We start from the raw sequence: 13,714 nt of genomic DNA on the forward strand, positions 1-13,714 counted from the left end.
CAATACAGCCTATGACCAACTGCTGCTAGTTAAAGCTTTACCAGATCTCTAACAATTAATCCTGTCTTACTATCCTCATATCAGCTTTTTAGATAATGGTATCATGAATGAGAATTAACGGGACCCATTGACCTCCACAACAGTCACCGTGATCTCTGGGCACATTTGGGCGATGACTCTGCATTTTGGGCCTCCTACATGTCAGTTAATTCTCTAATTCCATTTGAGCTGTGAAAATAGGAGCCTGTTGTTGGATTATGATATTATTTTATGCCATGTTAGACCCTAACTAAAGATTGTGAATTATTATGTAGTTTTAGTTTGCATTATTCTCCTGAATTAGAAGAAGGTGATAACTATTACATTTGATAAACTGATTTGCATTACATTAGACTGCTGATTTATTGTGAATGAATGATATTGTTTTGTGATGCATTATACTGCTGAGTTATAAGAAAATATTGTTCACAGAAAGTCATCGCCTTATTTGTCTGATTAGAAGAGAACAGAGCATACTGCCCCATCTCATCAGGAGCAGATAAACAGGGAGCCAAGGTCGTAGCTTAGGCGCTGTGTGAGAGAAAGAATGTGAATGTTTAGGCTTTTATGATTAGGTGGGGGCCACTAGAGGCTATAAGAGTTTGATCAAGGCTCCACCATTTTGAGATCTGATGCTGTCTGCTGTATGGTGTCCATCTCCCACGCGTGTGTTCATTAAATCATCGTTTGACTTGACCCGGCCGGACCAGTGTGGTTATTTGGGTTTTCCTCCTGTATCCATCCCCAATATTTGAATCCGTAACACTGTGTAAAACAATTATTAAATATTTAGTTAAACCCCCAGAAAACCGGAAGTCTGCACCTCAAAATCTACTGTGGTGGTGTACAGAGGCAAAATACAAAAACCTGTCTTCCTCCAAATACTTATAAACATAACTGTGGGTGAGAAATTATTATGTAATTACTGAAATGCCCTTACAATACAAAAAAAATAATCATTTGCAGGTTTGTGAGTTCTTCTTAACCCGAAGACAAAAATAAACATTAAAAAAACAACAACAATGTTAACTGCTTTACTGCACATTCTCATGTTAAGCTCTAATTGTCTATTGTTTTATTGAAAATTTTAATTCTAAGTTGTTTTTCCAACTGTAATTTCAATCATAATATGACATTTAATTGGGTGTAACATGTCCTCGAGTGCCTGTAAAGGGCCTTTAAATACATTCATTATTATTATCATCATTATTATTATTATTACATGCTAAAGCATAAACATATTTATAAAAATAATCAAATACAATTTTAAAAATTAAATACATGACTTTTTCCTTGACATATCACAAAATCCTTCTGTCCCACAATTGTTTCCAATTTTGCAAACATCTGAGTTAGAAAACATATAAAAATATAAACACACACTAGATCTGCTGTCTAATACAAAATCATATGAAAGTAGCTGTCAGAGGACAACATACACTACAAAACTTACATTACAAAAACATGTAACATAGCACCAACAGACATTACACGGGTGTTATGTTACATTTTATTCGTCATCTTCGAAACGGTATGGTTTTATTTGGGGGGCTCCATGGTGGAGGTGGGCTGTCTCCGAGTATCTCTTGTATCCGTCTCTCTTCTCTGCGTCTCTTCTGCTCTAGATCTTTTCTTGCCTAAAGAACAACAAGAAAATCTGTGACACTAGCCACAAGGACAAGGACTGCTCACACCTATAGTATATTCAAAAATACTAGATTTGTACACCTGATAACAACGCCTTATACAACCAGAAATTAAGAAGTGGGACAGTGGTGTGAACCTCATATTTAACTTAATAAAAGTTCAAATCAATTATATATGTAACGGGTAGTGACAGGGATGATGTGATCTCGTCTCTATAAATTAGTCTGAACATCGAGGGGGAAGATGGACTTCAGGCAGACAAAACAAAGCTCTGAGTCAAAGATCACGCCATTATGATCTCAAGACACGTGTACAATTTCATAACTGTGGTCTTGCTGTGAAAGCTCTAAGAAATGGAGAGAGTTACTGCGCTACGAGTCACGCACATCCAAGGCAACACAACATAAAACTCAGAGGTCAGGAAATGATTAATCAAAGAGGGAGTAAGGCTGGATATACAATACTGGGCAAAAGTCTTGAGCCATACCTGGTGCAATACCAACAAGCTTGAAAGTCAATATTTCATACGAATACTTTTATTACTGCATGGTGATCCACAAGAAAAAACAAAGAAATCCTCTAAAAATGAGTTCAAAAATGTCCAGCAGACCTTCAGAAAGCCTGGAGAACTATCACTCAACACCAAGTCTGGCTCCTTGGAAGCAAAATATAAACAAATGAGGGATGGATCAACAGTTTTGCACAGTACTGTACATATTTAATTTGAGCTTTATGTGTAAAATGCAGGCTCATTTGGCCAAAAAGTTACACAAACAAAAAATATATTTAGATGCTGATTTAATCTACAATCTATATAACGCAAGGTTCTGATCTTATTAAGCTATCACACTTTTTTTATTTTAAAAACTTTCAGAAAAAATTCTCAGAAACAGAATGAGGTAAAAGCATTAAATCAGAAGAAATTCACTAAATTTTCATTAAAGATATGCTGAAACAGTTGGTTGAATGTTCAGATTTTCCCCTCCTGAGCAGTGAAATCTCAGTCAGTGCCATCTAAGTAGTCACAAAAGAAGAGTTCACACTGGAGCCTGGTCGCGACTGCTAAGCGAGAGACCATCTATCTCATGAACAAAAAAGCATGCGGCGAGCAGCACCTCAGATACTGATAATAATCATTAATAATTCTACTTAAGAATAATACTACGCCAAGTAAAAACTGGAGATTTAACACATCACTACTTAAAGATGAAGACTTTATTAAATATTTTAAAAAGGAATGGACTTCATATTTAGACTTTAATGACACTCCCGGAACATCTGCTTCTGTTCTATGGGAAGCAGGAAAAGCTGTGATGAGAGGTAAAATAATTTCTTTCTCATCACACAAAAAGAAAGAAGAAAACAAAAATATTCAGGAATTAGAAAAAACCATCAAATCCTTAGAAGAAGCCTACGCGTTCCACCAAGATCAAGAAATAATGAACAAAATATGCAAAACAAAACTAGAATTAAATGAAATTATTAATAGAAAAACACAATTCCTTGTACAAAGACTTCGCTTGCAGAATTTTGAACACAGTAACAAACCAGGTCGATTTCTAGCAAACCAGTTAAAAATAAATAAAGAAAAAACAACTATATGTGCCACTAAAGATTTATCAGGGAACACAATATATGACCCTGGAAGAATAAACAAGATTTTTAGGGATTTCTATGAAACTTTATATTCACCACAAATAAACCCGTCTAAAAATGAAATTGATTTGTTTCTTGACAACGTAACTCTTCCAAAATTACTAGACAGTCAAGCAATGGCACTGGATTCGCCACTGACGCCAGGTGAACTCCAGGAAGCCCTGATAAGTATGCCCATTAATAAAGCTCCAGGTCCAGACGGCTTTCCTGCAGAATTCTACAAAGAATTCTGGACAATTTTGGCACCAGTATTCCATGGAATGTTGCAGGAAATCAAGAAAAATGGCAGACTACCACCAAATATGAATTCTGCTAACATTAGTCTCCTGCTAAAACCAGGAAAAGACCCTTTATTTCCCTCAAGTTATCGTCCAATATCCCTTATAAATGTAGACCTTAAAATAATCTGCAAAGCTCTCTCAAAGAGATTAGAGAAAATAACCCCCCTCTTAATTCATCCTGACCAAACTGGTTTCATAAAAGGTCGGCACTCCTCAACAAATACTCGTAGATTTCTTAATTTAATAGACTACTCATACAATAAAAACATTGAAACCATAATATTATCTCTAGATGCAGAAAAAGCATTTGACAGAGTTAACTGGAAATTTTTATTTGCAACTTTACACAAATTTGGTTTTGGAAACTCTTTCATAAATTGGATAAGAATATTATACAATTCCCCAACAGCTCGTATCAGAACAAATGACCAGACATCCTCCAGCTTTTGTCTCCTGAGGGGCACCAGACAGGGATGCCCACTCTCCCCTTCACTTTTTGCAATTTTTATCGAACCTCTAGCAGCAGCACTTAGACAGGCTACAACAATTAAGGGCATAAAATGTAATAACGTAGAACATAAAATCAGTCTCTATGCAGATGATGTGTTGCTTTTTCTGCAAAACTCACAAATCAACCTCTCTGAGGTAATTACTCTAATAAACTGGTTTTCAAGAGTTTCAGACTATTCAATTAACTGGCCAAAATCTACAGTTCTTCCCATTAACTGCTCCTTCCACAATTCATCTTCTGCCCCACTACAATTTGGAAATATTAAATATTTAGGTATTATTGTTTCTCCTAAGCTTTCAGACTTAATTAAATTAAACCACATCCCACTTCTAAAGAAAGTAGAAGGCGATCTGACTAGATGGAAATCTCTACCCATATCACTCATGGGAAGGGTCGCCACTATAAAAATGATGATCTTGCCAAAAATAAATTACTTATTTTTAATGATCCCTAACAAACCATCACAAGATTGGTTCAGATCTCTGGATTCACATATTTCTAAATTCCTTTGGAAAGATAAACCCCCGCGCATCAGCTTAAAAACGCTACAAAGAACCAAGGATAGAGGAGGACTAGATCTGCCTAATTTTCACCAATACTTCTTAGCCAACAGGCTTCAGTTCATCTCAGAATGGTTAAAATGTACCCTCTTAGATGAGCCCTGGCTAGATGTTGAACAGGCACTATGCAATGATCTAGAGATTTCAGACCTACCATTTATTAGCTCAAACATCAAAAGACATGAATGCTTTAAAAGCATCAACATCAGCTTTTCTCTGTCAGCATGGTGGGAGTTTCTAAAAATAACGGAGTCTTCATTAATCCCATGCAAACGTACACCTATCTGGAATAACCCTGACATATTACAAAACAAAAATATGATTAATTTCCCAGAATGGAGTTGTAAAGGAATTAAATACTTAGAACATATATTAGAGGGAACAGAATTTATTCCATTTGACAGACTAGTTACACAATATGGGATCAACAAGAAAAGATTTTTAGAATATCAACAAATTAAATCCATAGTAAAAAAGAAATTTAACCTCAGTCAAGTTGAATTACAAACACCACCAAGTGTGGTTCAATTTCTTACTCTTAAATCCCCCAAACTATTATCTAAAATATACAGAACACTTTCTAAAATAGATGAATCAATATCCCTTCCTATTGCAAAGTGGGAAGCAGATTTATCAGTCAGCTTAGACCAAAACGTCTGGTCTCAGATTTGCTTAAAAACCTTTAAATTTATTAAAAATCCCAATCTGCAATTAATACAATACAAAATACTGCATAGAGTGCACTATACAGGTCATCGAATGTTTAAGATGGGCTTTACATCCGCCAACAACTGCTCACACTGTCAAGGCAATACACCAGACAGTTACATCCACGCTCTTTGGTTCTGTCCACCAGTGCAGAAGTTTTGGCACGAGATATGTGAGGACTTATCAAAGTGTCTGAAATGTAAAATTCCAACCTCCCCTTTAGTATGCTTGTTGGGAAATTTGGATGATGTCACTACAGAAATTAATACAGTCCACATGGTTTTTATTGCCCTATGCATCGCCAAGAAAACGGTCCTCATGAACTGGAAAAATAAAAATAATCTTAATTCTAGCCAATACAGAAACTATCTAATAGATCACATTAGTCTCGATATAGCCTCTGCCACCACATTAGATCAATCCCTCTGGGCTCCTTTGATCGGCTCCATCACCTAGCGGGGGTGGGGGGTCGTGGTTTGGTCCCGCCTTGGCTATTGTGGTTGATGTGGAGGTTGGGATGGGCTTAGGGCACCTGGAGGACCCCTAGAGACGTTATCCCTGGAGGGCTTAACCCGGGGGTTGTGTTCATAACCTGGTTAGTGGCTCTGGTCGCTCTCAGAGGTTGTTCTCCTCATGGCCGCGTGCAGCGGGGCTGGAGGATGGTCTGTGCTGGCGGACGTAGGTTACTGGCCTGGTGGCCTGGCTGCCCCTGAGTGGATCCGGGGCGGGCGTGGGGGTTTGGGGTTCGGGGGTGCTTCGCCTCCGTGCTGGGGCTCTGGCTGGGCCTTGGGGCTTCGGTCCTCGTCGGTGTGTCGCCGAGGTTGTGGGCGGGTGGGTGCACGGGGGCTCAGCCCTGGCGCAGGGGGCCTCTTGTGCATCGGCCTAACCGGGGGGCTCTTGAACTGGCAGGGAGGTTGTTCCATCTTTGCAGGAGTCCACTCTGCAGGTGGGGGAGAGACATAGGAGAGGTGGAGAATAAACTTAACCTGGGTGTCTGTGTCTTGTGTAGTTTGGGAGATGATTGAATGTTGGGGTGGGTACAGTTTCCTCTGCGGTGGGGTGGAGTGGGCTGCCCCGGGTCCTGTGGGGCTTGGCGGTGTTGCTGCCGTAGGCCCCGGTCTGGATGGGCCTGGGCTCCCTTGCCTTGGTGGATACCAGAGGACGGGGGTGCATATTGGGGTCAGCGGGGGAGCTGGCCCTAGGGAGGGACACCCTCCCCTCCCTTCTTTTCCTCCCCATCCCCGGCTGCCTCCCTCTTCACGCTCCACCACACCCACCCACACAGGTAGGGCTTTGGGGTGCGGGTGTGTCACCAGGGTGCAGGGGAGACATTCCCCCCCCCTCTGTCCTCTTCTGGCCACCTGTGCCTCAATTTTATCTCACAACTTAGACATCCACATTACTTACACTCTCATAACACACACATATATATATATATAGGGCCTTGAGGGTGGGCACGTTAACGGCGTCCAGTAGACGGTCTGTGTATTCAAACCTGCCTCTGGCGCCGGTGCCCACCTCTCAATTTTAAATCCATGTAGACATTGAGGGTTCTCGGGAGGGGCCGTGCTAACACCTGCTGCTCTCTGGCAGCAGCACCATGCTCTCCCTTGTTTTAAATACACTTTAGAGCAACACGCAGCAACACTACACTTGAGCGGGAGGAGGGAGGTATGGGGTCTTAACACACCCCTGTTCTCTGCTAGCCATCGGGGCGGGGGGGCTGGGAAGAGATGCTGGCTGTCCGATTGGCCTCCCTGCTGCTGCGGAGCCTGGGGCGGTCTGCTTGCCTCCACCCCGGAGGGAAGGGTAACATCTCTTGGGTCTGGGTGCCGTTTCCATCTCTGGGGGTGAGGATACCTGGACCCGGGGTATAGAGTATGTTTGGGGAGTGTGATTGTGTGTACATGTCCATTTACGTTTATTCCTGCGTTGGGTGAGTGCTGAGTGTTTGTATATGTGTGCATGAGGGTGGGAATGCATGTCTGTGTCTGTGTGTGCCTGTTTGTCTGTGTCTATATGTCAGGTCGGGTCTTAGACTTCACCTCTCTGGGAACTCCAAGGCCCTCCAAAGTGTGGAGGCCTATCTCCCCTCACCACACTCCCTGCCGGTGACTGATGCCCTCAGGGGTCGGTGCGTTGGTGGTTCTTGGTGTCCGGGGCTGGGCGCTCAGGTATGTACCAGCTCACTCCCGGTGACTACTTGGCGGGGCCTGGCGCCTGCTGCTCGGTCAGGCCTCTTCCGGGGCGCGGGGGGCCCTCGGGCCTCCGGCCTCTGTGCCTGCGGCTCGGTTCACTCTGGCACAGCTGGCTGGCGGCAGAGCCGGCGGGCACGCCGGTGCAGCCCCCTCTAGCTTCTGCCCGGTGGCTACTGGGTGACCCCTCATCTGGGGATCCTCAGCCCTTCCCATGAAGGTGGCACGGATGCCCCTCCGGTGGTCCTCCTTGGGCTCTTGCACTCTGGGGCCTCTGGATGTCTGGGGCCTGGATCTCCTCCATGCCTGCTTCATGCCCTGGGGGACGGGGCTATGGCTCTCTACATCCTCTAGCAGACCATTACATGGGGAAACCATTTGAATACAAGCGCGCCGATCCACACAGGTGTGCACATGGGTGTTCACTATTCGTAGACTTAAATCACACCTTTCTTGGCTGCTACTTCAAAGCACATTGTGCGCTGTCTGTCCTGCGTGCTGCACAACAACATTCAATATTTAGTATTTACTGCTGTTTACACTTAGCTAGATTAATGCGATGGTGTTGTGTATAGTATGTTGCATTGTTTTGTTTTGTTTTTTGCTTGTTTTCTATTCTTTTTCTCTCAACAGGTGATCCCGGAGATATTTTTTCTTCCCCCCTTTCTCACTGTCCCTCTCCCCTTCTGTTTTTCTTTTCCTTCCTCTTTCTTTCTCCCTTTCCTATCCCTCACTCATGTCTGTCCCGTCTGTAACAACTGAAAATAAAATAAATAATAAAAACAAAGGTCGATCAAATGGACCAATACGGCAATGCCATGATGATCCATTTGGCAAAATAAATCCATTGGGTATCCTTGTTGGTCTTCAGACAACAATTCTGACGGCTAAAGAACCAAATGGGACAGGCGAAAAAAAAAAAAAATAATAATAATAATAATAATAATTCTACTTACCAGCCAGTTTTCATACATCTCTAAAGCCATTTTATCTCTTTCTTCCTTCATGTATTTCTCCTCCTCCGCTTTATTTTTGATTTCTTTGCGCTCTGACGTGAATTTGTCATCGATAACTTCTTTCTTCTTTTCACACCTTAATCATGTTTAAAAAGAGGATTAAAAAACTGTATACACGACTTTTCTGTGAGGTTTTTAGAAATAAACAGTGGATGAAGATCTGAGCTTTGACTGCCATCTGGTGGGTGATATTTTTCAACCCGGCACCACAGCTGTTACAAGTTCTATTAAACATATATGCACATTTAAATCTACGTATTACCACCACTAAAAGCAAAGCTCAGTCATCTTTGGGATCTGTTGTTCAGACCATTCTGCAAGAAATGAATTCTCAGTGCATCTCTTTTCAGCACCTTTAAATAAATGGGACAAATTAATAATGAATGATTTCCACTCACCAGTTAGAAAAGGCAGACCTGCTGTCCCTTTTTCTCGCCTCCTCCTGTTCTTTGTTTTTAAGCTTCAATTCATTTTCAGCCTCCTTTTGTTTTCGGTGATTCTCTTTTAGCAGATGATCATGCTCACGTTTCCATTTCTCAAACACCTTTAATTGTTATTAAAATACCAAATTAACCTCACGGATACACACAAGCAATCTCATTATAGGTGTCAGAGTGGTGTATGCTTTTACCTGTTGAGCAGTCTGCCTTTTTTCTTCTTTCTCCTCAGCTGCTTTTTGTTCTTTTCTAATCACAGCTTCCTTCTCTCTTGCCTTAGATTTGAGGCTTTCTGCCTTCTTTTTCTTCCAAGCCTCATAGAACGAAACAGCATCTTCTTTTTTTGCCTCCTCTTCCTGTTTGTTTTTTGAAAAAAATTGAAGAGCATCCATGTAATCTTTAAAGCTTGTAAGGTGCTCTTTAGTTTGTCTAAAACACAGATGACTCACCTTTTCCTTTTTTTCTTTCAACATAGCCTCTTTCTTCTTCAGTTGCATGTTCTGCCTCGACTTTTCCTTCTTCTTTTTGAGCCATTCCTTGTAAAAGTGAGGGTAGATTTTACTGGACTGAGAATGTGCTTTTGATACTCTGAGGCCCTCTTAACACATACACACATTCATTCAAATCTAAATGTTCAATGTGCAGTACATTGTTTTCTCCCAACAACTCACACGATTACGAAACACTCTTTTAATTAGATTAATAAAACTACTGCTACTCTATATTTAGCTGCATGGTTCCTCGGAGCAGTGCTGAGTAAGGTTTTCATTGTCTTTTCTACACAGACTTTTAACTGTAGATATAAGGGTACATCACAGTGCTTTCCTCCACTGCATGGCTGACAATGTAAAAAAAACTAGAAAAGACAACACCCTCAGTACCACACCGACCTGATAAATGGCAGCTCGGAGGGAATCTGCTTCTTGTGGATGAGACTCTTGTAAAGAGACTTTACGGTCCAGAACTTTGAGAGATCCCAAATACTTGGACTCCACTTTCCTGGAGCATGCACTCTGAGATCTTGGAGTGGTCTTAGAGTGAGAACTCAAAGTCCTAATTTAAACAAAACAACAACAGAAAGGCCAGCTAAGTGATCAGGTCTGCTTCACACATAGAGCTCTGCTACTGCAGCTTGATTACCAACCTTGCTTCAACAGATTCCTCAGAGACATGAGAGAGATGAGCTGAGGGATCTCCTGAGCATCCCTGGAAGACAACAATGCACAGACTGAGCTCTTAGACTCTTGAAATGGAAGAAACCGGACTTTATTTGGGTTCGTGAAGATGTTTGACCTCTCATCCACAAGGCTTCTTCTATGTGTTCAGTCTGGAATGCAGCGTAATGACGCATGCCTTGATTCATACCTTCAGGCCCTCATGTGACCTTTAATGATTACAAGGTGGGTCAACAACTCTCAGGACCACCTCCAAGAGGACGACCTCGCTATAGGTTAAATACACAGAATTCTCCATCAGTTTTTAGAACATAAGAAGCTTCTTGGATGACATGTGTAACATCTTCACAAACCTACAAAACAGTCCTGTTGCCCCAACTCAAACGCTTAAGACTACCATCAGCCGAGTGACTGAAAACCCACACAAACTGAAGCTGGAGCTCTCCTCAGAATAAGCTGTGATTCATTAAAAAAAAAACTTCACAGCGACGTTACACAGTGCAGAATATGTCTTACAGTAAATTCTTCAAATGATGTGGAGTAGTTCCTCTCCTGCTCTTTGCTGTCATCAGAAATAAAGCCATCTAAAACAATAAAACAAATATTAAGAACATTAATTAGACATGTAGCAAAAATATTGGTTATTTTCTTTTGACTTTTTAATGATTATTATAATGAGGATTTATTGATTTTTCTCCCACAGTAGGTTTAAAAAAAATAATAATTTAAACAAGTCCAGATTTTAATGAATATTTTTTGGGTTAAATTTTGCTGCACAAGTCAGTGCATAACTAATCAATAATTGCATGCAAACTCCAATACCTATAAATATAAAAGTATTTTTATTCTCGTCTTCCTTACGATTTGCTAACGGCACACCATATTATCTGTAGTTGTCCTGAATAAAAAGAAAAAAAGGTTCTGAAGATTTTTTTTATGATCATTACCTTTCGATCCAGAATCAACAGTGGACTTTGTGAGGAGTGCAGACCGTGCACTCTTATTTGAAGAGGGTGAAACTGTGTGGTCTCCTTCTGTCCACTATGATGAAACAACATCACAAACATCCTCTGATTATGAAAAGTTTCATTTTAGTTTGCAACTTAAAACACTGATTAACAAAGCACAGCTGGGCTGCAGCTCCTTACAGCTATGGTGCCAGATGTATCAGTTGAGAGAGGAATTGATATAGAAGAAGTCTGAGGCCTGCTGAGATCCTGAAGGTCTTCAGCAGGCTTCTCTGAAGTGTGAAAGCTCAATCCGAGGGTCCTTTGCCGGGGTTTGGGTCTTGGTGGCTCCCTCTCTGAAACACTATCTGAATAGTGACAGGTGTAAATCTAAATGTAAAATCTGCACTGATTCCTGATAGCAGTATTGTGTATTAAACTGAACAGACCTGCTGAAGCTGTGTGGTTCAGGTCACATGTTGATAACTGTGAAGTCTGTGAGCGTTCTTCAGCAGCAGAGCCGCTCTTTTGCTCTGGCCCTGGAGTTTCCACCACGCTGCTGTCAGATGGTAACGGTAAAGGCATGTCCAGGAGAGTATCGTCTGATGTTTGGTATGACAGAGATTTACTTGAGCTTTCTCTTGTGATCTGAGGATCAGCTGAATCCACACGAGCATTTTTAAACTGTGCGTCATCTGTGGAGCGTTGTGAAGATGCTGACCCATTAGAACTATCACGTGCAGCCGTGTGTGAGTCTAGGGGCTCGTTTTTTTCTTGTGACTCTGACGCGGTGGTGCCGTTGGAGGGAGAGCTGATTCTTTGTGTTTTCAGGAATGAAACTTTCTTTGTCCTACTGTGTTTGTCTTCATCATCTGAGAGGTCAAAGTTGTTAATGATTTTGGCTTTAGTCTTCCCAGCTTTGAGAGAATCTGTCTTCTTTTTTCTTAATTTAAGGAGTCTGTTTAAAAAATCTGAAAAACAAAAAGATAAACTGTCAACACACTCTTTGTTGTAGTTTTTTTTTTTTTTTTTTTTATCAATTATCTTCTTCCCTCCCACCCTACCCCTAGCATCCCTTTCTGTCACACCAACCCTCTACATGTCACCCTTCACTTACATCTAGGCAGCTCTACCTGCAGCATCCTTTATCCAGTGTATTCACTATCCCTCCTGTGCATGTCTTCAAACCATCTCAACCTTCTCTCTAGCTTAGTCTCCTGACAGCCTAACCCAAGCTGTCAATCTCAGTCGCTCCCATTGAAAATCCCAACATCTCCAGCTCTGCCACCTCCAGCTCCACTTCCTGTGTATTTTTCAGTATAACGGTCTCTAAACCACGCATCACAGCAGGTCTTACGTCCATCTTTTAAGCCTTCTCTTTAACCTTCGCTACTATCCCTCTGTAACAAATGAACTACTCCATTCACTTAGAGTCCTTTTTAGATATAATAACGCTTTTTCCTTATACCATCTTCATCTTCTTCGAAGTCGTCAGAGTAGGAGTACTGATCTGTCTTGGCTTTGCTCGCCCTGGCAGAGACAGCAGCCTGGAGTTCATCCTAAAGCGACATAATTTCAGGTTAACATGATTCTCCTTTAATAATCAGGTTTAACTGAGCCGCTCATTTCTTATTTTGTTTAGAAACGGTCCTTACCTGAAATGTTGTTCTTTTAGATGTTTTCGGACTTTTTGAATAAGCAAGAGTCCCGTACTCCTGCTCGGTCATCCTAAAGCTGCAAACAGCTCCCTAAAATGCTAGCTGGGGTTCATTCGCTCGAGCTAATTAGCCTCTAAACACGTTATTAACCTCCCGTGCTGCTCTTCAAGCTTAATAACCTATTCTATACAATTTTTTTGCCGATGTATAATGATACACGAGACCCTAAAGCCACGCTAGCATACTGAAGATACTGTGGGCTAGCGAAGTTGTTGATGGTAACCCAGGGAAACAGACGGACAGTTCCGCTTTAGCACTGCGCATGCTCAGAAGACTTGTTTCGGAAGGAATATGTTTGTTTATTTAATTATTAAAAAGTCTAAACTATTGTGTTCAGTGCTTGAGTGACATGATTCATAGTTTTATAGTCCAAAGTTTATCTAAAAGTAGCAAGAAGGCTAATTAGAGATAGACTATTTAAAACCTTCCTGCCGTGTTCGGGTCAAATCTGACCGATTTACAAATGTAAAAACTCATAACTGTTGTGTTTTACATCCGATTTCCTCGAGGACTTGTGGCATCCTCCACACTATGCACTTGAACGTCTAAAAGTGATGAGCACCTCTTTCGTTGAATTTCGAGTTTTTTAGGAAATGAATGGGAATCCACCCCTCACGCCCCTTTGGCCTCTGACCCCCTGAATGGCTCACTGAATGGCCAAGTGAATGACCACTGAACGACCTACTGACCCACCCACTGAACTGAATCTGGTGGTGAAAAATGTTTCTTATGTTAATTTAAGAGCTGTTAAAACTGACTGGTCACTTGTGACTGGAACACTACAGTAAGGGAGGGGGGGGGGGGGGGGGGGGGGGGGGGGGGGG

At 41.6% G+C, this 13,714-nt stretch overlaps 1 protein-coding gene across 3 annotated transcripts; it reads right to left on the reverse strand.

Moving 5' to 3' along the window:
• Positions 1–249: 249 nt before the first annotated feature.
• Positions 250–13,665, reverse strand: map9 (microtubule-associated protein 9). Of its 3 annotated transcripts, none has more exons than XM_085162301.1 (13): positions 12,828–13,664; positions 12,641–12,731; positions 11,622–12,143; positions 11,374–11,540; positions 11,173–11,266; positions 10,742–10,809; positions 10,195–10,256; positions 9,941–10,103; positions 9,500–9,586; positions 9,245–9,406; positions 9,012–9,157; positions 8,554–8,689; positions 250–1,676 (listed from the first exon to the last, which is right to left on the reverse strand). In XM_085162301.1, the coding sequence occupies exons 1-13, from the start codon at positions 12,897–12,899 to the stop codon at positions 1,557–1,559; spliced, it is 1,890 nt and encodes a 629-aa protein (XP_085018427.1). In that variant the 5' UTR covers positions 12,900–13,664; the 3' UTR covers positions 250–1,556. The 3 variants fall into 3 exon arrangements, with proteins under 3 accessions (XP_085018427.1, XP_085018428.1, XP_085018426.1); XM_085162300.1 differs by lacking the exon at positions 250–1,676 and adding an exon at positions 1,716–2,341 and having other exon boundaries at positions 12,828–13,665; XM_085162302.1 differs by lacking the exons at positions 250–1,676; positions 12,641–12,731; positions 12,828–13,664 and adding exons at positions 1,714–2,341; positions 12,290–12,634.
• Positions 13,666–13,714: the final 49 nt, after the last annotated feature.

This window comes from Neolamprologus multifasciatus, chromosome 6 (genome assembly GCF_963576455.1).
Source record: "Neolamprologus multifasciatus chromosome 6, fNeoMul1.2, whole genome shotgun sequence".
NCBI lineage: Eukaryota > Metazoa > Chordata > Actinopteri > Cichliformes > Cichlidae > Neolamprologus > Neolamprologus multifasciatus.